Source organism: Pongo pygmaeus, chromosome 17 (genome assembly GCF_028885625.2).
Source record: "Pongo pygmaeus isolate AG05252 chromosome 17, NHGRI_mPonPyg2-v2.0_pri, whole genome shotgun sequence".
NCBI lineage: Eukaryota > Metazoa > Chordata > Mammalia > Primates > Hominidae > Pongo > Pongo pygmaeus.
Window position 1 is genome coordinate 74,590,377 of NC_072390.2, and position 27,277 is coordinate 74,617,653.

General features: G+C 43.5%; 1 protein-coding gene across 5 annotated transcripts in view; it reads right to left on the reverse strand.

The window, feature by feature from the left end:
- Positions 1 to 26,324, reverse strand: part of CCBE1 (collagen and calcium binding EGF domains 1) — a 260,616-nt gene extending 234,292 nt beyond the window's left edge. For 3 of the 5 annotated variants that reach the window (XM_063653777.1, XM_063653776.1, XM_054461201.2), the window contains exons 1-2: positions 24,239 to 24,997; positions 23,656 to 23,736 (exon numbers count right to left, since the gene is read on the reverse strand). In XM_063653777.1, coding sequence (XP_063509847.1) covers positions 23,656 to 23,736; positions 24,239 to 24,369 — 212 coding nt within the window. In that variant the 5' untranslated portion in view covers positions 24,370 to 24,997. Of the gene's footprint in view, positions 1 to 23,655; positions 23,737 to 24,238; positions 25,029 to 26,309 lie in introns of those variants that run through there. The other 2 variants (XM_054461204.2, XM_054461202.2) reach the window with 2 other exon arrangements.
- Positions 26,325 to 27,277: the final 953 nt, after the last annotated feature.

Here is a 27,277-nt window from a genome sequence, read left to right on the forward strand (position 1 = left end):
CAAGATCCCACCACTGCACTCCAGCCTGGGTGACAGAGTGAGACTCCATCTCAAAAAATAAACAAAAATGGTTTGAGATTGTCAAGAAGATTAAAGAAAATACACATTGCTTAACACAGTGCCTAGGACAAAGTAAGTGCTTGGCACATACTTCTTATAATCATTGTTATTAAAAACAAGGTCATAAATAGCTCTTATTATTTTGACATACATTCTCTCAATACCTAGTTTATTGAGAGTTTTTAACATGAAGGGGTGTTGAATTTTATTGAAGGCCTTTTCTGCACCTATTGAGATAATAATGTGGTTTTTGTCATTGGTTCTGTTTATGTGATGGATTACGTTTATTGAGTTGCAGATGTTGAACCAGCCTTGCATCCCAGGGATGAAGCCAACTTGATCGTGGTAGATAAGCTTTTGGATGTGCTGCTGGATTCATTTTGCCAGTATTTTATTGAGGATTTTCACATCAATGTTCATCAGGGTTACTGGCCTTAAATTTTCTTTTTTTGTGTCTCTGCCAGGTTTTGGGATCAGGATGATGCTGGCCTCATAAAATGAGTTAGGGGGGAGTCCCTGTTTTTCTATTGTTTGGAACAGTTTCAGAAGGAATGGTACCAGTTTCCTCTTTGTACCTCTGGTAGAATTCAGCTGTGAATCCGTCTGGTCCCAGGCTCTTTTTGGTTGGTAAGCTATTAATTACTGCCTCAATTTCGGAACTTGTTATATACCCAAAGGATTCTAAATCATTGTACTATAAAGACACATTCACATGTATGTTTATTGCAGCACTATTCACAATAGCAAAGACTTGGAACCAACCCAAATGCCCATCAATGACAGACTGGATAAAGAAAATGTGGCACATATACACTATGGAATACTATGCACCCATAAAAAAGGATGAGTTCACATCCTTTGCAGGGACATGAAGCTGCAAATCATCATTCTCAGCAAACTAACACAGGAACAGAAAACCAAACACAGCATGTTCTCACTTATAAGTGGGAGTTAAACAATGAGAACACACGGACACAGGGAGGGAAACATTACACACCAGAGCCTGTCGGGGGGTGGGGGGCCAGAAGAGGAACAGCATTAGGAAAAATACCTAATGTAGACGACAGGTTGATGGGTGCAGCAAACCACCATAGCACGTATATGCCTATGTAACAAACCTGCATGTCCTGCACATGTATCCCAGAAGTATAATTTTAAAAAATGTGAAAAATAAACAAGGTCAATAAGAACATATTTGAGCACAACCAAAATTAATATAAGTTATTAAGTGCTTATTTGACAGGATCCAGGAAATTTTAGCAAGCACGATCTCTTCTGCTATTACACAACATTTGCATTTCTAAGAAATCTTGTGTAATCAACAACTGTTATAAAATATAACTGCTCTCATAGGGAAAAGGGGTTTAGGGTCTATAAAATTTCAGATTTACAATAGAAGTTATTTTCTGCAGGAATTTAATAAATAACAATAACATTTAGCTGTAAAACCTAAACAATTCCTGGGCAAATCCAGCATTTAATCATATCCAGGTTTTGCTCAAAAGTCTCTTCTTCTGTTTCCACCAAAACTATCACTGGCACTCTCCTGTAAACATCCTTATCTTTATCGCCCATGGCTTTTCATAAGGCACAACATTGAAACAGGATGGATAATACAACACCCAAAGTTAAGATAAGTTGTAGCTTGGATAACAGTATTGAAGAAAGTAACCTAGTCAGCTGCCCAAAGTGTCACTAAGCAGCTTTTGTTCCTATGAGCAGTTCTATTGCCCAATGACAGAAGCCTCACTGCCAATGGTGTTCTCTAGTAATGTGCATTATGCCCAATTTGTAGCACAAAAACTGATTCGGCAGGAATTTCTACATTGTGTACCAACCATGGTACTAAATAGTTCTATAATCATCTATAATAGTAATTGATACGGTCAATAATTGGTTGCAGACTAAGCACTATACGTGGAAAACCAAGCAACAATAACTAAAACCTGCAGCAACTTTACATCTCTCTCCCCCACACACGGGACTATTGAATTAACATGAAAGTTTCTGCTCCTCTGAGCAGCTTCCCTCTAAGTGGACAGCTCCCGTATTAAAAGACTTTTCTGCAAAGCCAAGGAAAATAAGCTTCCTCCATCTCTCAACTCCATTCTTTTGATAATCCCCAGTGATTGTGAACATACAAGCATTACTGAGTTAAAGGAAAGCCCCCACAACATTCAGGAGATAAGGAAAACATGCATCAGAGAGCAGAGAAGGTTGGTCCAGAGTTAAGAAACAGTTATCAAATATGAAAATTAGGAAGACATTCTCAAAATACTGTCTGAGAGTCTAGTCCCTTTTACACTAGAAGATGCTGCTAGAGGAGGTACACATCAGACCTAGGGATGGGATAGAAGGAATCTAACAGTAATGGCTGGAAGAAAAGAGGCAAGATCTCTAAGATGTTCAACAGAGGCAAACAAAAGTAAATGATGCAATGTTAAAAATCAGTATTTGGTTAGGACAAATAAAGGAAGCTACAGTTAATAAAAGCCAAAAAGTACACCCGTTCCCCCACCTACATAGGCCATCTCCAGAAGCAAACAGTGGCATAAACAGCAAGAACTATAATCCAGCACAGGTAGCCCAGACGTCATCTTACAGCCCCCATAAATTAGCTTTGACCAAACCGTACTTAGGACAGCAGCGGTCTATACGTGAAGGTCACTAGAAGAACAATTCCTACCAAGTTTGCCATGTCTATTACAGGAATGATCTTCATCACGTTATATACTGTTCTTTTTGCAGCAATGCTTGGATAAAGCTTCTCTTTGGTCTTAATAAGGAACAGTCTTTGTTCTCTTGGGCACTGTTGTTTTCGCCATGTGGACTTGTATAACTTTCTCACCGGATGCTAGAAAGCTGAGCAGCAAATGCCCACCCATGGCAAGTCTATGGCTCTTTATGGTGTAGGCTCTTAGCCTCAATGCCAGCTCTATTTCGTATGTCTCCTGTCCTATTTATCTTTTTCCTTTTCTCTTTCAATTTATGCTATCTTCTTATATAACTGCCTTATATATGGAATAAACCTAAGTATAAATTAAATCAAATAAACATGCCTCTATTTCAGAGGGCAATCTTACCATACAGTAATATGTATTCATTCTTTCACAAATATGTATTCTGCAACATCAGGAACCATACTAGACACAGGGCATACAAAAATGAGACAGATCAGCCCCTGCTCTGACATCTAGTCATCAGGAAAAGACGTAAGAAATAAGGTACCAGTCATTTTAAGTACTACAACAAAGTAAGATAAAAACTTGAAATGGACAGCCACTGATAGGGATGGAGGGAAGTGTCAGTGGTGGAGTTTGGGAGACCCCTTACTGAGGATGTGACATCATAATTAAACTCAGAAGGATTAGGAACCAGAATTAGGATTTAAGTGTGGGGGAAGACCTTTTATCCAGGTAGAGGGAATAGAACAGGTAATAGCTTGAGACAGGAAAGAGTCTTAAAGAAATGAAATGACTGAGCTCAACTGAGGGAGGATAGTGTAGAACGAAGGTGGAGAGGAAGACGGGGCTGGGCCTCACAGCCCAGGGTAAGGAGTATGGATTTTGTTTCCAGAGTGATGAGATGCCATAGAAGGATTTTAAGCCTGGGTGTTTTAAGGTTCAGGACCATACCTTCTGCTACATGGGAATAGATTGCAAGAAGTTAAGACAGGAAGCAAAGAACAGTTGCAATATTCCAGGCCAAAGATGACAGTGGCCTGGACCAGGATGATGGCGTGGAGAGAGACAGCCCAAAAAGTCCCAAATTGGATACATTTGATGAAAGATTTGATGCAAAGGAAATGTGAAATGGAATAATCTAAAATTGCTTCTGAATTTGTATCTGGAGCAACTATCCAGTCATTCAGACCACAAGCTAGAGCCGCAGACTGTGCTGTGACTTGGGGCTGGTCGGGGGTAGAAATCACCATCTCTACTTGGACCTGTCGTCTTTGAAATTTCTTGAAGACATCCAAGCAAAGATCAAGTAGGCAACTGGATATATGAATTGCTGAGGCTCAAAAGATACACTTCCCAAGATCCTTTCTCAGGAAAGAACTAGTCTATACACTTCACCAAAATAAAGGAATAAATCAGGAAAGGGGAAAAATGTGAGATCCAGGAAACCCACAGTTCAACACCAGAGAAAGATAAATTTTCCAGGATATTCAGGAGGCAGGAGGATCACTTGAGCCCAGGAGTTGAGTCTTTTTAAAAGATCATCTCTTTAAAAAAAAAAAAAAAATTCCCCAGCATGACAGAGTGAAGGTGAAAAACCAACTGGATTAGAGCAGGCCTCAATGCTCTGGGCCAAATGTAAAACTGAAATGACAGAACATCTAATGAGTTTGAATATATTGAGAGAAACTTCATGCAAAAGGGAGTGAGTGGGGATGGCTTTTGATTATATATGTATAAAAAAATTAAATTCTTAACTATAGGAAAGTTAAGATACAGTAAAAGAAAGGAAAAGCAACCCTAGTATACACAACCGGGCTTACAGTCAATAGCATTTCCACAGTCATTACACCAACACTGAAAACTGACCTATCCCAAACGGCAACACAACCATATCGGGGGATGCAAAGATGGGACGTAAGCGTGTGTGATGGTTGTAAGCGGATGCAGTGGTCGTAAGCATGTGCGATGCTTATAAGCGTGTGCAACAGTTGATAGCTGAATTTTCTCCTACCATAGGAGGAGGGGGGAAGACTCAAAAACTGAAAAAGTTAAAACATGTTTCTTACAGCGATGGAGGCAAAAACCAAAAGAATAAGCCAAAAAGTTAGAAAGCAGTTGCTGTGGTGGGGACAGGAAGGACCAGGGGGGTGTTGAGGGTACAATGTCTTCCCAGCTGTGGGATTGTTTGATTCTAACTGCTGCAATTTAAATAATATTTTAAACTAAACATTTAAGACATGAAAAATGCTGAGTAAATCATTGATTTGACTCTGAATAGGTAAAATGTTGAAAATGTCCATGAAGACTAGATATCAGAATATTAAGAACAGAGAGACTATGACTAGATACCTTTTCCTTCAGAATATTTGTTGCCTTTTATATTTAAAAAATTATGTTTATATATATTTTGAGATAGAGTCTCACTCTGTTGTCCAGGCTGGAGTGCAGTGGCATGATCTCCGCTCAATGCAACCTCTGCCTCTGGGGTTCAAGCGATTCTCCTGCCTCAAGCCTCCTGAGTAACACGGATTACAGGTACCCACCACCACACTCAGCTAATTTTTATACTTTTAATACAGACGGGGTTTCGCCATGTTGGCCAGGCTGGTCTCAAATTCCTGACCTCAAGTGATCCACCCGCCTTGATCTCCCAAAGTGCTGAGATTACAGGCGTGAGCCACCGCACAAGGCCCATATTTTTATATTAGAAAAGCTAATGTATCGAGTGTTGATGAATCCAATTTTGCTACAAAAAAAAATAGTCAAAGTAAAGGCCTGTTCATTTGGGTTTAAAAGGGCTCTAAACATAAAAGTAAAATACAAATATACATATAAAAATAAATAAAATGTTAGCTTCCCTTTAGAAGCTAAATTTTCTTCTGATAAGAATACACCATGTTCATACTACAGTATTATCTTTGGGGTTAAACACATGAACTGCCTTTGAGGTGAAGTAATTTTTATTTAAGTGTTTCTGAATCCAAAGCAGTTAACAATCCTCAGGTGGCTGCCCCATACAGTGAGCTGCTCTACCACAAACAGTGCCACAATGCACCATTCTAATGGACAGGACAGTATTTCTATTCTAGAAACTGGCCCAGAATTAACACACCTGTTAAAATTTAAATATCAATCACTAGTGAAAATAGAAGTACCATTCATTAATGACTTAAGAGAAATTACTCCACAAAACAAATCCATTTTATCCGAGGAAAAAAAATGTTTAATATTTATATTGAGTTGTTTTTCTGCGTTATGACGACAATTTTGGTAACGTATGAACACCCTACATTTTAGAGAGGAATGCTGACATATGTAGTGGTAAGTGACATGTCTGGGATTTGCTTTAGAATATGTTAGCAAGGAGTAAGAGGGACAGATGAAACAAACAGCAGAATTTTGATATGAGCATATGACTCTCCATTGGCATATTTGAAAATGTTCGTAATTATAAGCTACATTCTGAGAGAAAAACATTCAACTTTTCACCCTCAAAATAAACTTGAATCTTTTAATGATTATAACGCTGTGAGCCCCCAAAATCTGAGACAGGTTAGTTAATTTAGAAAGTTTATTTTGCCAATGTTGAGGATGCGCACCCATGACACAGCCTCAGGAGGTCCTGACTACATGTGTCCAAGGTGGTCAGAGCATAGTCTGGTTTGAGGGAGACATGAGATATTAATCAACATACGTAAGATGAACATTGCTTCAGTCTAGAAAGGCAGGACAACTTGAAGCGGGGACGGAGCTTCCAGGGCTTCCACGTTTTAGGTAGGTAAGAGACATGGTTACATTCTTTTGAGTTTATGGTTAGCCTCTCCAAAGGAGGCAATCAAGGTCAGGCGCAGTTGCTCATGCCTGTAATCCCAGCACTCTGGGAGGCCGAGGCAGGTAAATCACCTGAGGTCAGGACGAGACCAACTCAGACACAACATGGTAAAACCCCGTCTCTACTAAAAATACAAAAATCAGCTGGGCATGGTGATGCATGCCTGTAATCCCAGCTACTTGGGAGGCTGAAGCAGGAGAATCACTTGAGCTCGGGAGGCAGAGATTGCAGTGAGCCGAGATTGCGCCCCTGCACTCCAGCCTGGGCGACAGAGTGAGACCCTGTCTCAAAAAAGACAAAAAAGAAAAAACCACAAAGGAGCCAATCAGATACGCACTTATCTCAGGGAGCAGAGGGGTGACTTCGAATAGAATGGGAGGCAAGCTGGCCCTAAGCAGTTTCCAGTTTGACTTTTCCCTTTAGTTTAGTGATTTGGGGGCCCCAAGGTATTTTCCTTTCACAACGCATGTAAAGAACACCTAAAGGCCAGGCGCGGTGGTTCACGCCTGTAATCCCAGCACTTTGGGAGGCTGAGGTGGGAGGATCACGAGGTCAGGAGATAGAGACCATCCTGGCTAACATGGTGAAACCCTGTCTCTACTAAAAATACAAAAAAAATTAGCCGGGCGTGGTGGTGGGCGCCTGTAGTCCCAGCTACTCAGGAGGCTGAGGCAGGAGAATGGCGTGAACCCGGGAGGCGGAGGTTGCAGTGAGCCGAGATTGCTGCCACTGTACTCCAGCCTGGGCAACAGAGTGAGACTCCATCTCAAAAAACAAAAAACAAAAACAAAAACAAAAACAAACAAACAAAAAAAACACCGAAAAAACAGCTGCAGTGGAGATTCCCTTTCATCCATCACATTACAACCCCAGCCTTAACTACATTCCTTCCAAAGGAGGGTAGGTTAAAATGCAGATTAGAAAGATTAACTTGCAAGCAGGAGAAAGTTAGAAGGAATCAAGCTTCAAACCAGCAGCCTGTTGATCTCATACAAAACTCAACTGAGATACCTTTTTATTAAGCTGAGACTGCCTAAATATGGAAAGGATGTTAATAAATACAAAAACCTGATAATTATCTGGGTTATTCAAGAGAAGCCTCATCCTTTTACGAAGGTAATTTGGCTGAGGAAAAAAAAAGGAAAGCTGTTTGGTATCTTTTTAAACATATATAGCTAAGTTGTGTAGCTGTCTTGTGTCACCATTTCCCTTGGAATCTTTAAACAGAGCCAAATATGGAACCAGAACCTGGAGCAGCAGAACGATGAAAATGGCAGCAAGGCCACAGCCGGCAAATTTGCACATGAAGTCTTTACGAGGGCCCTTAGAGATGCTGAGCAGAGGCTCTTTGGTCCATAAAATAAATACATTCCGAAGGAGACACGTGTTGAAAAGTAGGTCTGTAATAGAAACCTTAGTAAATATAACAAACATACTAAGTCCAGTATGTTTGGATAAAAGATGTGTAAGAAATTTTATGAGAAAGCTGATCTGATGTCTCCTTTTCTTCCCACTTTATTAGCAGGAGTCTGCCCAAAGGCAACTCGATTTCTCCATTTTAGAAAGGGAGAGGGTGCCACGGGGCTACGGCTCTCCATGAAGGGAGGAAGCTGATACTTCACCCTGTGTTCTGCTATCCTATGGCACAGCACATCTTGAAAGCAAGCTGTGAAAAGCCAGCCAGCGGCCAGCCAGGGCCCTTAACACTTTGATGGGCTCCTGCACTTACCCAGCATGAGCCTGCGGCAGATAGCAGCCCACTTTAAAGCATAGACCTGGGGAGTAAAAAGACTTTTTCCTTTTTAATAATTGGGGAAGAAACCATTAAAGCCATTCAAGAGATTAAATCCACAGTGCAAAGATGGCTATCATGTTTGTAAGGCTGATTAGAGATAAGTACTGCAGAATCTCCCACAGTCGAGATGATGGCCCTTGTGTCAAGCAAATCCCCTGGGCTGTAAACTAAACGAGCTTGTTTCCTCTGCTCTTTGTGAAGGTGGGAGTGGTCCCTGTCAGACGGTCAGACCTGGAAGGAACTCAAGCAAAGCCCCATCCCCTCCTCTGAGGCTAGGAGAGAGCCAGAGGGTTTCTGGAGGACCCTCCAGTGGAAGGTAGGGAGAGGGTAGGTCATTAAAAACCATGTTTCCCAGACTGGGTGCGGTGGCTCACGCCTGTAATCCCAGCACTTTGGGAGGCCGAGGTGGGCAGATCATGAGGTCAAGAAATCGAGACCATCCTGGCCAACATGGTGAAACCCTGTCTCTACTAAAAATACAAAAATTAGCTGAGAGTGGTGGCATGCACCTGTAGTCCCAGCTACTGGGGAGGCTGAGGCAGGAGAATTGCTTGAACCCAGGAGGCAGAGGAGGTTGCAGTGAGCTGAGATCATGCCACCACACTCCAGCCTGGTGACAGAGCAAGACTCCATCTAAGAAAAGAGACCATGTCTCCCAAGTTCCAGAACCATGTGCTAAGTGGTTATATCTTCTGATTCATTTTGATAAAACTTAAGATGCTAATTTCAAGTATATCAAGTTTAAAATCTGACTGTACTGAAACAGAGACCCCCCCCCCCTTTAGCAACTGCTAATTTCCTTAGAGAACTCTCCAGTGAATAGATGAATTATATTAAATGCAATTCCATACAATTAAATGCCATGCTGTGAAATACCATGCTGTAAAATGGCTTAGCACCCTATTTAACCATGAGTAAGTATTTCTTAGCTATTAACTGGAAAAAAGCAATTGCAGAATAAACCTATTTCTGTAAGTGGTAGGTCTAAGGATATCTTAGCATATGCATAGAAAGATTAGGAAAAATAAACTCCAACCCTTTGATCGTCTTTACCCCGAAAGGGTGAAATTGGATGACCCTCCGTTCTAACTTGAACATTGCTATGATGTAAAACATGCAGAGTAAATATTGCCATGATCATAAACAAAGTAAATAAAGTCTTAAAAAGAAAATTTCCAAAACAGTGTTCTTCCTTCTTGTGCCCCCTTCCCTATAGGAACTACAGAGTGGAACTTTCCTTTGTAAAGAAATTGTCAAATAATCCCTCTGTCTTCTTTTTTCCAAACCTAAGAATCTCCATTCCCTTGGGTAGGTCAGCTGGGATGGTAGAAAAAGTGATATATATTTTCATATGCTTTCCTAGAAGAATAAAAGTGCTTTCCCCTCATCATGAAGGCAGTTTCTTTTGCGATCCAAACCCCTGAATTTTAGAACCCTAAAAAGTCTGAGTGAAACTCTCACCTGTTCAAGGCATAAGGATTTAGACACGCTCCTAGTGCTCTGAGCTTCACAAGACAAAGGCAGACATCACCTCAAAGGCACACACAGGAGCATGTGTCAAACGTGTTAGGAAAATCCAGTAGTGGGTCAATCTGTGCTAGCAAATGAACACAACTCCTAAGATCACACAAGTCATACATTTAAAAGGCTGAACAGTGGGAAGTTTTCCTTTTTTAAAAGGAAAGTTGGCCAGGCGCAGTGGCTCACACCTGTAATCCCAGCACTTTGGGAGGCTGAGACAAGCGGATCACCTGAGGTCAGGAGTTTGAGACCAGTCTGGCCAACATGGCAAAACCGCATTTCCACTAAAAATACAAAAAAAATAGCCAGGAGTGGTGGCGCACGCCTGTAATCCCAGCTACTCAGGAGGCTGAGGCAGGAGAATTGCTTGAACCCAGGAGGTGGAGATTGCTGTGAGCCAAGATTGCATCACTGTAATCCAGCCTGGGCGACAGAGTGAGACTCTATCTCAAAATAAGAGAGGAAAGAAAGGAAAAAGAAAGGAAAGAAAGCAAGCCAAGGAAGGATTCACTGAAGAGGCAGCAGCCTGAGTAAACAAAGCCAGATGGCCAAGGGCTGCAAGCTGGGGTGTCCATGCTGGAGCATCCCAATCAGTACACATGAGCTCCCACCTCACCCCCCACATCAGTGACCACCAAGAAATGGCCCCGGCTGTGCCAAGACCTCAAACCCCTCCTTCCCTAGGACAGCAGGGTAGCAGCTGGACCACCACAACTCCCAGGGCTAGTCTCCAGCCTAGAGCACCCTTTTTCATTGACTTTAATGTGGTCTCTGCTGATTATAATTTACCTATATTTTATGGCCTGAAAATATGCTTCTGAAACACTGAGGGTTTCTGGGAATGGACTCACAAAAGCAGTGGGGGTGGTGGAGATGCTGAGTGAATTGTCAGGAGTCCACTCAGATCCTCTCATGCCTTCTCATTAAATCTCCTTTCCTACACTTTGGGAGGCCAAGGCAAGCAGATCACCTGAGGCCAGGAGTTCAAGACCAGCCTGGCCAATATGGCGAAACCCTGTCTCTACAAAAAATACAAAAATTAGCCTGGCGAGGTGGCGAGCACCTGTAATGCCAGCTACTCAGAAGGCTGAGGCACAAGAATCACTTGAACCTGGGAGGCGGAGGTTGCAGTGAGCTAAGATCGTGCCACAGCACTCCAGCCTGGGTGATAGAGTGAGACTCTGTCTCAAAAAAATTCTCCGTTCCTATAATATCCTCAGTAACAGGTTGCCACGCTCAAACTAGCAAGCTCTGAAATGTATTAAACTCAGGTCACTTATGAACCACTTTGTGTTTTGCCAGCCTCAAATTCAGAGATTCTTCATTAAGAGCCTCGGGGTACCTCTATACACAAAATGCAATTGTATTTCCTTTATTTCTTGCCTTATAACCATTTCCATTTCTATGATTTAGTCAGCATAATTGCTGTTGTAACACTCAAAAAGACAATTACATGTACAAACTATGCATTATAGACAGACATATTTGGAGACTGCCTGGTTTAAGGTCATGTAGTAAATACAGAGCTTGAGTTATAACTATCTGGTCAAACCACAGAAAGCATTATTTTGTGATGCATACAGTTAACTCAAGCCCGTAAAAAGGCTTGTGTTTTCTGGGGTGGAGGCTGAGGGGTTGATAAATTCTTTCAGTTATCAGGAGGACTGGAAAGTAAAGGCGTACAGATGGGATAGGAGGAGAATCTCGGACAGCATGTAGATGTCCAATCATACCATGTAAAAAAAAAAAATGTGATACTCACAATGAAAGAAAAACACAGCTTGACACTGAAAAGCTTTCATTTATAATATGCTGAGCCATGTTTATGTCTTGGGAGAAGGTTCATCCAGTGCAGCAACAAAGCAAAATATTTTTTTTAATGCACCAAAGGTCATTGAGTAGCTCTAGACACCAAGCTGAGAGCCTACAACACAAAATAAAGAGTGATGGAATTTGCACCCTGAGATTTGGAACGGCTCAGCTTAAGAAACCAAGAACTCATGAGGAGTGTCCTATCCTTGATCCACTCTCCTATTAGTCCCTCCTTCACTTCCCTGACACCCTCAAACCACCCCACACAGAATGGAAAGGGTCTAACAAATGAAGGATTGGAGACACCACGCACAGTGATGGTCACCAAGGGACCACTGAGGGACCTGGACCTGCAGAAACTGCAGAGGACACAGGAGACCCTGGCTTAGTGGCCATGGAAGAAACAAAGATCATTTACTCAGCTTCTGACAAAGAACCAGGCTGCTCACAACCTTATGCTTCCTCCTCAAGTTTAAGGCAGAGGTTTTCAACATACTGGAATCACATGAGGAGCTTTAGAAATTCCTGGTGCCTGGCAACCACCTCCACAGTTTCTGGCATGACTCTGGTGTGAAAGGTGGCAAGCCAAGGTATGCGGAACAGCCTGAATGCTGGGATTTTTAAAAAGCTCCTCAGATGATTTCTATGCGCAGTCAAGGCTGAGAATCACTGCCTAGCACCTCGCCAGGAAGAAGTAAACAACAGAACATTCTGTTGTTATAGTAATATTAGTGACGATTAGGACCACGCTTCTCAACACTTGATGTGCATAGGAAGCACCCTAGTGACCTTGTCAGTTGTGATTGGGTAGGTCTAGGATGAGGCCTGGGCACCTGCATTTTTAACAGTGATGCCTTGCTGTGAACAGAATAGGTTCTAATCTTCCCAAATTTGGCACCATCCTGGAGAGAGGCTCTGCAGAAATGAAAGTTACATTTAACATCATAGTAAAGCTTAATCCCTGTTATTTTAGATAAAGCTTAATCCCCATTATTCTTCAATGATGTTGAACAGAATTTCATTTCATTGGATATCTCAGGACATCGTGGACAGTGATATCCATGGAAAGCAAGGCATGTATGACCATGTGTCCCCTTTATCAAGTGGCATCAGTGTATGCTGGGTTTTTGGGGTCAGTGGGAATGATTTTTGTGACTACTTTTGATGACTTGTCCAACTTTTGTTTTTAACCACTGGGATGAATGTCACTGTTTCCAGCAGTCCTCCCTTCCTTTAAGTGCCTCTTTTTAATTTGCAGTTGGCAGAAAAGCAAGGTAACCACAATTGTCAGGCCTTCAAAAGCCCAGTGGTTGAGAAGAACACAGGCTCCGGAGTCAGACTGCCTGGCTTCAAAGCCCAGCCCTGCCACGCACCTGTGTGTGACCTTGACACTATGTAAGAGCTTGCACAGTATAAAGACAAGCTAGAACAGCTTCTGACAGTGAGTCCTCACACATAGGGCAATCTGAGGCACTCATCAGACAGTACTTGATGCTTTTGTATATCCATCTTTGGTTCCTCAAAGCCTTTTGTGATATCTATTTTTTGTGATGTTTTCTTTGTAATATCCATTTTGGATTCAAAGCTCCCTTTATCATCATCCCTTTCCTTCTCCCTTTCTTCCTTTTTCAGCTGTGTTTCAGATATAAGTTGTTACCAGTCATATACAGTATCTCCCTCCCTATGTCCACCCAACTAGGCCAGTGTGATCTGCAGAAAACCAACAATACCAAAACCAATTTTACAGAATTTTTAAAACCCTTCAAACTTTCTCAGAGATAAAAGCCTGTTGATATTACATTCTAAGTTTTTCTAATCATTCAGATTTGGCCAGAACTACACTCCAGTGCATTTTTGTTTGGGGGCAACCTTGCCTCTAAAGGGCATCATTGTCTGCTCTCATACAACCTGCAGTTGGTTCAACAAGTCTGTGGTCTAGGTGGGTTCCCAGGAAGGCAACCTCTGCTCTACCATGCAATTTCACACCACAAAAAAAGTGAGCCATTTCTTTGTGGGAAAATTCCAAAATGAAGCAAGGACACATTATCAAGAGCAATCCAAATGAAAGCTAAGAGGTCACAGTCACAGACCACAGCACGGTCTGTGCTGGCTTACAGATGCCCTCCAATCTTCGAGGAAATAGCGCTAGACAAAGGCAGAGGGTTACAAAACTTACATTTGTCTATCTATGAACCTTTCTAAGTTTAGCCTACTTAAGTTAAAATGGGTATGTTAAAGGTCATGAACGTCCACATAACGTTAAATTTTTTTACACCTTCATCTCCGTAGGATCCTATTTCTGAACAGATCTGTGCCTGTGTTTTTTTTCTCTACACCACATCATTCCTTTACCTTCCTATTACATCAAATGATGAATTCCAGTTTCCTAACTTTTCCCTTCCTTTGCCAAAATACCATTATCAGACTTTGTTTCTCTCGCTTCAGAATATTTCTTTTAGACTGTTCTCGTCTTCTCCACTACTGTTTTCCACAGTCACTGTTAAAGCCATCACTATTTAGGAGTCTCCATGAGCTTTGTGGAACAAAACACAAAGGTGTTTTGATGAGGTGTTATAGATGGAAAGCCCCACTCCTGGTGTTTGTATTAAAGTGGATCTGCTGGAGTCAAGTTTTCTTCTGTAAGGGGCTAGGCAGTAAATATCTGGGACTTTGGGGGCCAAATTGGATTCTGTATGTTCTTTTGCAATGCTTTAAAAACAAAAACCACTCAAACTATTAGTAGTACAAGAACAAGCCATGGGCCCTAGTTTGCCAATCCCTGCTCTATACCAAACTCCCAGGATTAGACCCTGCCTGTTGAGAGCCCCCCCCATCTCCCACCAGTTCTGTTTACATAGCCTCCTGTGGGACAGCCCACGGGGCTGACATCTGCCCCTGTCATTCCCAGAGGACCAAGGATGAGAAGCTTCACTCCAGGTGAGGCAAACAGAATATCCCACAGGAGTGGCCAAGAAGGAAAGGTCTAGAATGGATGTGGCCCCAGTTTCTGAAGTCCTCAAGGGCATGGTAAGATGATCTAGTTCTACCACAACCAGTAAGGTGACAACATATTCATCCAAGCTTTCACATCGGCTCTTGGCACACGTGGATCATACCTTAAAGCTAGAAAGATGCGACATTTTGCCTAATGAGGATTAAGTGTGTAGGCATCACCACCACCCCATTCTCTACAGGTGTTTCAAGCTGGAAACTAACTGTTCAAGAAGTGTCACATACTTATATGATGACAGATCTATAATGCATTATGTGGAGAGTCAAGCAATGTTGGAGGGGCATGCCTTCTTTAAAATTCTGCTTACAGTCACTGTCGGAAAACATGAGGCTGGCCTAGGTGAACTGGACTTAGGGTATTTGTCCCTAGTGGGGAACTCTGATGCTGCCATCCACATCACAGGTCACATGACAAAATAACACCTCCTCTTTGTAATGCTTTCACATTCCAATAATTCTTGGAAGAAACTTGCAATACATTCTAAGTTCTTGCTAGTGCTTCTGCAGAAAACCTTCTGTTACCACCATCCCTGGGTTTTCCTGACTCTGCTTGAAGCTGTGGGATTTCTGTTGCTGAAAGGACACAGCTGGGCTACCGGAAATTAAGATCTTAACCTCCAAAGTGTGACATTAATCAAATGTATGTCCAAAACAAGTATCTTTAAAAGGTCCCAAAGGAAATCTTTGGGTCAAAATTCCTTTACTGAAAGATAAAGGGAATTAAAATTCCATGAGGACAGAGGATTTTTGTTGTTGTTGGGGGTATGTCCAATTTTCAGATATATTCTAAATGTCTAGAACGGTGCCTGGCAGATTGTAAGCACCCAACAAGTATTCGTTGACTAAGTAAATGAAGCTTGTTCGTAAGATTAAAATTAGTCAATAGCTAATTAAAACACTATTTAAAATTAGTCAATAGCTTCGCGGAAAAAAAGGACCTCACTTGGCAGAAGAGGAACTGCAGATGTTATAGCTGTTTACTTTTTCATCCCGCAAATAAAAGCAATAATCTAAAACAGAATGTGATCTTTGTTCTCTAGATACTCACCAATGCCTCAAATGCCAGCAGACCCTCTAAACTCACAAAAGGAGCTCCGGTCCTGCTGAGCAGGAGAACAGCAGGGTTTGAGAAAGCTGCTGATTGAAATGCAAGCCTTCTCCTGAGAAGATAGAATATCTAGAATCAAGAAAGAGGCATTTGGCTTTTCCAGGTGCACCCACCCCAGCTTCACTTACAAAGGATGAAGTTAACCATAGGAAGTCGGGCAGCAACCAGAGTAGCAACTGGATCTGATCTCAAAGGACACACCAGTGAAAGAGCAGCCTTTTGTGGTTACTGAGTTAAAATTGTTTCCAATTACTCTGTATTGTTTCTCTGAGTGAGTGAGAAGTGATACAGAACCTTCCCTCCCCTCCTCGAACACCTGTTCTTGTGAGAAGGCGGGGGACCCCCCTTTAAAAACTTGATCCTCTACTCCAAAGCCAGTGTCTGTGGCATAATTAACACATGGGCAGGAACCCACATGTCCTCTTCAGGTGTTATTTAAGATGGCAAGTTCAAGGAGTCAGCTATAGCTGCCAGAATCTAGCACCTGTTACACATTAGCAATTAAAGTTAAACAGATCTAACTGGGAACCAATGAAAATAATGGCAGCATCTCAGAGGTCCAGTTAATCTCTGGTTTTTAGAAGAGACTTCCTAGCTCAGGTTTTAAATAAAGCACATTTGGATAGCAAGAGAAGCTCCTGAAGGCCTAACAGATTTCAGTTAAATCTTATTGTTTACTTTTAACATAGTCTTTCTGTCATTCAGCAAATATGTATAGAACAACCTCTCTCTCCAGGCATGGAGCTAGCCTCTGACGATATAGTCATGAATGAGGACAGATGGCTCATGCTCTCAGAGGGTTGACAGCCTATGCTAGAGATGGCCTACCACAGGAGAGGAGAAGGCTGCCTTCAGCATGCAAGGTGTGTGATTCAGGTCATTCTGCACAAAACCACCTCCACCTAGCCCCTGCTCTCTTCTTTGCAATTTTTTTTTTGTTTGTTTGTTTTTAAGATGGAATCTCGCTCTGTTGCCCAGGCTGGAGTGCAGTGGCATGATTTTGGCTCACCACAACCTCCGCCTCCCAGCTTCAAGTGATTCTCCTGCCTCAGCCTCCTGAGTAGCTGAGACTATAGGCACGTGCCACCATGCCCAGCTAATTTTTGTACTTTTAGTAGAGACGGGGTTTCACCATGTTGGCCAGGCTGGTCTCAAACTCCTGACCTCGTGATCCGCCCGCCTTGGCCTCCCAAAGTGCTGGGATTACAGGCGTGAGCCACCGCGCCCAGCTAGAGTTCTTTGCAACTTTCTTTTTGTTTCCTCCCTGAACTACTTGACCTGAATGAGCCAAGTCTTCACAGAGCTGCCCTCAGTACCTGGCCTCAGCTATGCCAGCCACAGGACAGGGAAACAAGCAGAGGAGAGAGAAATCAGAATGGGCCTGGGGCCGAGGATCTGATTTCTAGTCTTCTTTCTGCCAGTAAGACCCTTCATAATCCTGGGCAAGGGATGAAAGTGGTGTAACTTCAACTTCTAGTTCAGGCTATGCCTTCCACTGGCTCTTACGGTCATGAGTAGAGTAGCTTGGTTAGTTAGGGAGGTAGCAGGAAACAAACATACTCTAATTTTCCCAGGGCACTAGGTTTCTGGGCTCTCCTACATTTGAAAATAGCATCTGCAAATGAGTGATGTTTCTGGCTGTGGTCTCAAATTGCTCTTTCAAAAAGATGAAGTTCATACGACTCACAAAATTCAACAAACATCCATTGAGCATCTAAAACATTCAACATGCAGACTTGGCAAGATGTAATGATGACGATGGGAGGTATTACTAACATAGCACTTCCTATGTGTCGTGAATTTTTCAAAGCATTTTACATGTATTAAGGCACAATCCTCACAGCAGCCCTATAGTTTAAGTACCAATTGGATGCTCATTTTACAGAAGAGAAAATTAAAGCACAGAGATTAAAACTACTCAAGGTCACCAAACCACCAAGTAGTAGAGCTGGGATTCACACTGGAGCAAAGAGTTTATATTATTTTATGTGTTTTGACATTATCGAAGCCCACACCCCCACCCCCCTGCCATGGGAACTTGGTGACTTGCCAGAGACATGCACTATACAATCTTTCCTCAAATGTGTCCTTACCTAGAGCCCAATGCTATCAATCTGGTAGTACTATTCTAATTAAAAGGACCTTGCTCTTCAAAGCACTCCAAGTAAACACATTTGCAGAAATATCACATTAATTTTCACATTCTCACAAGACTTGGCAACACAGTTGCATTATCTCAAAGAAAAGTGAGTGTTTTACATCCCCCATGTCACTATTTCCCATGGGAACATTGAGCTGCCCTAAGCAAGAACACTGCCTAATGAGACAGCACTGGCTGGACAGATGAATACCGGCAGGGCAGAGAGGCACCTGGGGCATCCATACCACTTAGTCTCCATGTGGAGTTCCATGAACCCCGAAGTCAAAAATCACAGCTAGTTTTTAAAAAGCATTTAACACACAGGTAAAGAACCACTTTGTCAAGCCAAAAAAAAAAAAAGAAAAAAGAAAAAAGAAAAAACCAAAACACACACAAACACACACACACACAAACACAAAGCCATGCCTATCTCATCTTGTGTTCTGTGGTGAAGGTGATGGCAGTCAGTTGGAGCGAGCATACCCCAAATCTCTACAACGTGGCCAAGGACTTGGATTGTACATTGTTCTTTAAATAATCATTCCAAATATTGCGAGATGCATTGTTGCAGGAAGTCCCTTGCCCTCCTAAACGCCAACCTACTTCTAAGAAGAATGGCTCAGTCCTCTCCGAGTCCGCACAGGGGAGGTGATAGCATTGGTTTCATGTAAATTATGTAATGCAAAAATTTTTAAATCTTCACCTTAAAACTTTGTTTCATCTGTGACTAGCTTTCATGGCCCCCCTTTTCTGTCCCCCAACTTGAGATGAGTGAAGGCTTTTGGTCTCCCTGAAAGTGGGCAGAGGCAGCCAGGGCTTAACTGTACACCGACTTGAGACCAGTTGACTAAAAGTGCACACTTTAAAAAAGGGGGGAAAAAAGAACCATTTTGAAGAACATGGTTAAATCCTCTTTTGCCCAAAAGCCATTTCTAGCTGCTTGTCTCTCTTCCCCATCACTAATACAGCATATGAACTACATGACTTTGAACTCAATCATACACCATTGCTTATTGCTCACAGCTTCAAAGTCCTTGATATAAAATCAAGTCTGCAAACTGAGTCCAGAGACTTTATCGTTTTGTATTCAAACATTTTCTAGGACTATTCTGAGCTCGTAATAAATGCACCATAGATTCTTAATTAAGAAGTCAAGGGTTGATTAGGATGTTTATTCCACAGCCTCAATGAAAACTGTGTTTTATTAGTGTTTCCTACACCCAAGTATATATTTCTTGTTTAAGGAAAGCCTTTTTTTTTTTTTTTTTGAGATAGAGTCTTGCTCTGTCACCAGACTGGAGTGCAGTGGCGAGATCTCAGCTCACTGCAACCTCTGCCTCCTGGGTTCAAACTATTCTCCTGCCTCAGCCTCCCATGTAGCTGGTACTACAGGCGTGTGCCACCACACCCAGCTAATTTTTGTATTTTTAGTAGAAACGGGGTTTCATCATGTTGGCCAGGATGGTCTCGATCTCTTGATCTCGTGATCCACCCGCCTCGGCCTCCCAAAGTGCTGGGATTACAGGCATGAGCCACCATACCCAGCCAAGAAAGCCTTTTTATTCATATAACCCAATAAAGGAAAGGTAAACACATCTTTTATTCAAACTACATGGTTTGGGAAAGGGGAGAAAAGAACTTGTGTGGAAAACTTTGATACCCGCAAGACGGGTAATGCTGTAATAATGTTATATGCTTAGTTTGGCTATCAGTTCAGTTCAGCTACATCACCCCAACTCTGATATCTTAACTACGGGTAAGAATATTCCGTGTCACATTATAATGCTGAGCAAATACATAAACTCACTAAGCTGTCACTGGCATTCATTTGAGAAGTGGGTACTTGACACAATACACAATGGGGATAGACAGTCTATGGAGACACTGACCCTGTGATTAAGATAAAATCCTACAAGGAAAGAAAGTTACGTATGAATGAACCAATTTTGTGTATAACACGAGGTCAATTGTCCAAGACTGACTGCAAGGGCAATGGTAATTCAGAAAGCCTGAATGTGATCCTGGTGGAAGATGGTGTTTTCTGTGAAACTGTCTTTGAAATTTATAGCCATCTGGGTTTATAGTCTTCTTATATCCCAGAATCTGGAACATCCCATGGGCTCCTCTGGGATGATGAAAAGGCTCATGCATTGAAGTCAGACAACCCTGAGTTTGAATCCTGGCTCTCACACATAGTTTTGTGACCTTGAGCACATCATTAATATTTAATCCCTCTGAGGTTTGCTTCACTTCTTTGTAAAGCTCAGATAATACAAATGCTACAAAGTTGGCTCTACATCAGATGGCTGTATGTGGAGTGCGTAAAATAGTGAAATACACTGTCAAATCCTCAAGTTGTCACTCTCATTTAATATCTAATAAAAAATGCTAGAAGTGGAAAGGTGTTGCTTAGATGAAGCCCAGTAAAACATAAGTAGGGTAAGGAGGTAGTTTCAGGACAAAGGATATTTGGAGTCCATCTTTTCTTCTCCAAATCATTTAGTTTACCATAACTTTTGGGTATAATGGCAGATTAGATTTGTTACTCACTCTATCATACTTATTTTAGTATTAAACCTCTCATATTAATGATTTAAGAGATGAAGTTTTGGCCAGGAGCAGTGGCTCATGCCTGTAATCCCAGCACTTTGGGAGGCCAAGGCGGGCAGGTCACTTGGAGTCAGGAGTTTGAGACCAGCCTGGCAAAACATGGTAAAACCTCATGACTACAAAAAAATACAGAAATTAGCTGGGCGTGGTGGTGGGTGCCTGTAATCCCAGCTACTCGGGAGGCTGAGGTAGGTGAATTGCTTAAACCGAGGAGGTGGAGGTTGCAGTGAACCGAGATCACGTGCCATTGCACTCCAGCCTGGGCAACAGAGCGAGACTTCATCTCAAAAAAAAAAAAAAAAGTCTCACTCTGCTATACGGGCTGGAGTGAGAATGCAGTGGCATGACACATTAACTTTTTTTTTTTTTTTTGAGACAGTCTTGCTTTATTGCCAGGCTGGAATGAAGTGGCAAGATCTCTGCTCACTGCAACCTCTGCCTCCTGGGTTCAGGTGATTCTCCTGCCTCAGCCTCCCGAGTAGCTGGGAATACAGGCATGCGCCACCACCCCCAGCTAATTTTTGTATTTTTAGTAGAGACAGGGTTTCGCCATATTGGCCAGGATGATATCTATCTCTTGACCTCGTGATCTGCCCGCCTTGGCCTCCCAAAGTGCTGGGATTACAGGCATGAGCCACCGTGCCCGGCCTAGTAACTTTTTTAAAGTCATTTTTAAACACACTTCAAGTTCAGAAGTGGCTTCCAGAGTTCCTTCACTTGTGCTGAAAACCATTCACCAAAAGCCATCTGGTAACGAGAATTCTATATAGTCAAAGAACATTCCATCATCAGTAATGCTGCTTTACTTACAGCTCAATTCAAAGTAACCTTTAAAGAACGGCTTCCTGGCTGGTTCTTTATCTCACTTTAGTGTAACGAGGGAGGAGAGCTAACTGTCTGGTCAACTGCAAAGGCCTCCATGCTCCTTTAAGGATCTGTCTAAATGGGTCTGCATGTGTCCTGGGGATGAGGACACTGGTTTCTTACAGCAGTGCTTCAAGATTTTATGCATCTCTCATTAAGACAGATTCTGATTTAAGAGATCTGGGGGCAGAGGCCCAGGATTCTAACAAGCTCCCAAAATCATGCTGTGCAGCTGGTTTCCAGATGATACTTGAGGTAGTGAGGGTCTAAAGGGCTAGGACAATCAAGTCACAAACTAAGGAAAATAATATCCTCTATTCTTGGGATTCAAGATGAGTAGATTATTGAAACAGGATAAGACCAATGGAATACAGAGAACTCTTGACTTCCATAGAGAAAATAGATCTAAAAACAAAATCTAAGATCTTTTCATATACACGAGGATCAACACCACTTTCAAGCTGAAAGCATCGTTTCCCATTCCTTTAAACAAAGTTCTTTATTCTTCTCCTTGATATATCATTTTTGCCAGATCTCATAGCAATTTGAGTAGCTGTTAGTGAAAACACATGCCAAGGTGCTGCTAGTGTCTCCTGTTCAGAGTATAAAAGAAACACCACACTGCTTTAAGAAGTCTGGAAAAGATGACAGTAATGGCATTAACAGAATAATTGGGCACCAAATGGTTTCTGAAAATCTAACATGCATTCTGTAACTGTCACTGATTCATGTGAAGTCCGACCTTCAGGGACTGAAAAAATGAGCAAACCATCTCAGAGACATTTCCCATGTTAAATTCGAGGCTTTATACTGTGCTGATAGGAAAACAATGCGTCCTAAGAAACACTGTGGTCATGTGGATGAAAGACACGGCTGGAACCAGGCAAGCAATCCTGCTGCCAGCACCACCAGGTCACTTCACCAGCTCAGTGACCTTGCTCACCCCGTAAGCCTCTTGAAGTCTTAACCTGACAATTGAACATACTCCTTTCTCCTCTACTACCTCTCTCATTTTGTTCAGCATTCACCCCCCGCACACGCCAAGAGAAAGGAGCCTTTCCTAAGCCCAAGGAGTGACTTGATTTACTTAAGTGATTGTTGTCCCTCCACTGCCAACAACAGATTTAAGAGCAGAAGTACGCGATGTAACTGATGGTGCTTTCGCACCCATAAACTGACAGCCCTGGAACCACTTATGTCTGAACCTTTGGGTATATGAAATGCTCTCAGCTGCAAGAAAGGCTATGACTGATTCACAGGCTACAACCTTATGAGGAATAAAACATTGTTTTCTTTCAAGTTCGTTTCTAGGGACTGCTGCGTTACCTTGTACTACTCAGTATTTATCCTGGCAATCCGAACAGAGTATATGAGTCTGAAAGAGTCAGGTGTGGGCATATGATCCCATTACCTTGTACAGCGCCTCTAAAACGCAGATATCCAATAAACGTTTATGGGTGCATGTTCCCCTATCCAGTGAGAGCACTGGAACAGAACCAAGAATTCAATGGTGAAAAACCTAAATCAACCCTCATCTCCAAAAAGAGACAAGAACCACCTGGGGAACATTTTATAACTACCGATTCCCTAAGCCCCATCCACGCTTAGTTTTAACAAGCACCTGGGTCACTCATTTAACAAATACCCAGGTGAACCTGTGGCCCACATTTTTAGAAAGACTTTTTTCCTGTGCCCCAACAATCTTTGTTTTCACTCAACACAACCACTCACAATCCTCCCCCTACTTTTTTGTCCAGCGGCCGTGACAGTCACACTCTGCCCCAAAAGAAGGTCAGAAGACAGACAAGTGCCAAGAATTGCCTTGTTGACGCTGTACTTTCAAAACAAAACACAAATACGAAAGCAGCCATCCGTGTTTGCTATGCCCCACTGTTTACACCCAAAATCCAATCCAGTCTCCTTCACAGACTTGTAACCTCTTCTCCGACTTTCACCACTCAAGTATTTCAGGGAGTGGCAACCATCCTCAGGATCTCAGGGCACACACCCTAGACGCAAACTCAGTTGCCCAGTGTTGCTCTGACTCCGATCCAACCAACCCTCAAAGATTCGCACCGCGCGGCACGCATCCAGCAGGTTCCAGCGTAAACGCTGCTCGGGTCTCAAGTGCGTCTCCAAACCCCTCCTTTACAGCGCCACCTCCCCAGCCAGCCCCGGTGCGCAGTGGCGAACACTCCGCAGATCCCCCAGGCTTACCTGTAGCATGTGGTGAGCTCGCCTGAAGGCTTCACACATGGGTATTTAGTCGTCGCGATTTTGCTCTCTGAGCAGATTTCTCTATGGAAAAGTGCAGAGGAAATGTTCGATTCTCAGCGGGAGAGCGGAGGCGGGCAGCGCGCGCTGGGGAATCCCTGGCGCGTGGGGATCGCCAGGCTCCGCGTCCCGGCGCGCTGGGCAGGGGCTGGTCCCCAAACGCGTACGCGGGGCAGACTCCGGGCACAGGGACGAGCCAGGCGAGGGTCACGACGAAGCGAACCAGCTCCAGGAGAAAGGAAGCAGGGTTCACGACCTGTGCCCGCCAGTGTGGCACCCGGGGGGAGGCAGGAACGCGGGACGAAGGGTATCCCAGACGCGACCCACGAATGGCAGGGCGCAAAGGCTGATACCCGGGAGCGGAGGGAAGTGTCGCCCAGGACAGCTGAGCACTCTCCTTACCGCCGGAGGAGTGAGGGCGCGCGGATCGCTGCGGGAGTGGGCGCCGGGGAGGACCGCCCGCACCCCGCGAGCCAGGCGCGCATCAAGCAGGAGCTCGCCCTCCGCTGGAGCTTGCAGCGCTTACCTGTCGCCGTCCTCCGGCTCCTCTCTGTAGGTCCACGTGTGTCCCAACGCCAGGAGCAGCAGCAGCGGACCCAGGCTCCTGCCCAGCTGGCCCCTGGCAGCTCCTCCCCGGCTCGGAGGCGGCGGCACCATCAGGGAAGCTCCCGGCTTCTTCCCAGCGCCGAGCTCCGTCCGGACCCCGCGTCCTATTCCTCCGCGGCCGCCGCCGCCTTCCCTCTTCCCGGCAGGGGGCGCCGGGGAGCAGGGGCGTTTGCACCACCTGCACGGGGAGCAGGAGTCCGGAATATTATGGGGCTGGGGGGAAAATGAGGCTAGGAGTTGGGGTGTCGGATGCAAACCCAGCAGAGAGGCAGGTAAAGGGGGTACCTGAGGTGTCCAGCTGGCGCGAGGGCCCTGAGGTCCAAGTTGTCTCGTCGGGACGTTCACGCCCGATTGACAGACTTGCTGGACTCGGCGTAGGGCTGCGCCCTCGCCTCTTCCCTCTCCCTCCTCTGGGAAAACCGCGCAGGGTGGGGAAAGCGGGCGGTTGTTTGCATTTTGCACCAGGGTCGCACGACCAGGGGAGGAGGAGCTGATTCTCCACCGGGCAGAAGAGGGAGGGGGAAGAGAGGGGTTAATAAGCTTCCTTCCTGTTATCCATGGGTTTCTAAAGCCCAGGGTCAGGCCAGTGTTCGCCTTTCCTCCTTGAGGACCTACCCTGAGCTTTGCAACTATCTTAGTCTTCTTTTCTCTTAGATTATGTAAGGAAGGAGGAGTCGAAAGGCTACAACGGGCCTCTCAAATTGTTCAAACCTGAAATAGCGCTATTTATATAGTGTAATCACTCTTCCTTAAAACCTTTAGAAGAAAGTTCTCTGGTTGTTTCATTGGTCAATAAACCATGCGCTGTCTTGTTCATAACTCGACTTCGGAACAAGTAAGGAGGTCTTCCCGGGAACCTTACCGCTCCTTGCCCTGAGCGGCTTTAATACTGTTTCCACGCCGCGCACATCAGAGCTGGAAACGCCCCCCCGTCCCCCATCACAGGAGACACGTGGGGGGCAAATGAATCACAGGTGCTGCTACCTGCTAGTGTATGCAGCCGCGTTTATAGGTAACAAGAAAACGGAGGAGGGGGGCCGTAAATCGGCTCCCTTGACGGTGACCCTAATTGTGATTCGTGTGTCAGCAACTTAACACTTTGTTGCGCTTTGGGAGTTTTCTCAGCCTTTTCAAGAGAAACTGGGGACGTGGATGTGGCCCAGAAATAAGTTGAAAAAGGAAAAGTTCTAATGCCTAAGCTCTAAAATATGCGTGGTTCTGCATCTCACAGGACAACGAGGTGAAAAGGTGGCTTGTTCACAAGTGACCGGTGTGTAAATTGGTTAGGAAAGCACATGTTTTGATATACAGAATATGCTGATCAACTGAGAATTACCACACATATCACATACACATTGATTTTTTTTTTTTTTTTTGAGACGGAGTCTCACTCACTCTGTCGCCCAGGCTGGAGTGCAGTGTCTCCATCTTGGCTCACTGCAACCTTCGCCTGCCGGGTTCAAGAGAGTCTCCTGCCTCAGCACCCCAAGTAGCAGGGATTACAGACGCATGCTACCACACCCGGCTAATTTTTGTATTTTTAGTAGAGACAGAGTTTCACCATGTTGGCCAGGCTGGTCTTAAACTCCTGGCCTCAAGTGATCTGCCCAACTCGGCCTCCCAAAGTGCTGGGATTACAGGCGTGAGCCATAGCAGCCAGACCACACTGATATTTTTTATAGCAATGACATTCTCATTCTTCCGTAGAATGCTATGTCTTTTCCAAAGATTTTTCATATTCAAGATTTTATTTGGTTCCCACAATATCCGTTCAATCTGAGCATCTGATTTCTTAGTTCCGTGAGGTGTGTTTTTTGTTGGCTTATTTTACAAAACTTACATATTCGGAAAACCACCCACTTGATATTAAAATATGACACTGCTACTTAACACAAATGAGTTAATTTGTATTTGATAATTCAGAAGACATTTCAGGATGTTGCAAAACTGGAGAGTGATCATCATGAGGTCAGAAAAAAAAAAAAACTTACCATGAGGTCAGAAAAAACTGGATTCAAACTCAGGCTGTTTGGTTTCCTGGAGGAGTGATCTGAAGCAATTTACTTCTGACACTCCGTTTTCTCATCTGTAAAATGGGGAAATATCTCTCATCAATTTTTATGAGTATTAAATGAAGTAATGCTTCTATAGCATTTTGTTTATCAGATAAGCCTGGCATATGTTGAGTGCCCTGTAAACATTATTACTTGTAACGTAATTATTGTATTGCACAGAACTTTTAAGTTTTTGCCTTCTGGCTTTCTAGCTTTTCACTTCCTAGATATATAGGAATCCATTTTATAACAGTTGTTTGAGTTCCTAAAGACAGACCTCACTAAGCACATGAGGAAGAAACCCCTTCTGGGGCTTATGATAATTGTATCTCTTCAGATTGTGACAAAAAAGTGTTTGATATCCATCTTGGAAGGGAGAGGCCATCTTGTAATCTTGTAGGAGGTTCTATTTTTAATTCCTTACCAATTACTGTATCTTGACAACTTGCTATCTTTTTTCTCATCTTTACTCATTTTATTCTTCTACTGTTGCATTGTGGATGTTAGTTCTACAAGTAACAGAGTGTGGTATAGGAGATTAATTATCAGTTTCATTAAATAGTTACTAGGACACAAGTGTAGACCTGCAGCATTTCAGGGAAAGTGATTCAGGCTGCAAAATGATAACAGCAAAACCATTATACACAGCTGTGTGGCAGAAGATTGGCATCAGAGCCGACTTTGCCACCTTTTTATTTTCAGCTCCTGGTGCTGAGCGCCTATGAGAATAAGGGGTTAGAGAAGTTGCTGGGGCCCAGCAAACAGCTCAGGTTTGCACAGGGAGGAAATCCCAACGGTGGGTGGTCAGAGCATTTCATACATTTCTGCAAGAGGTGATCTGGAGCTGAAACCTTCTGAAAAACCTTTGCCTAGAGGCCTGTAATTTCAGCCTACTGCCAGCTACT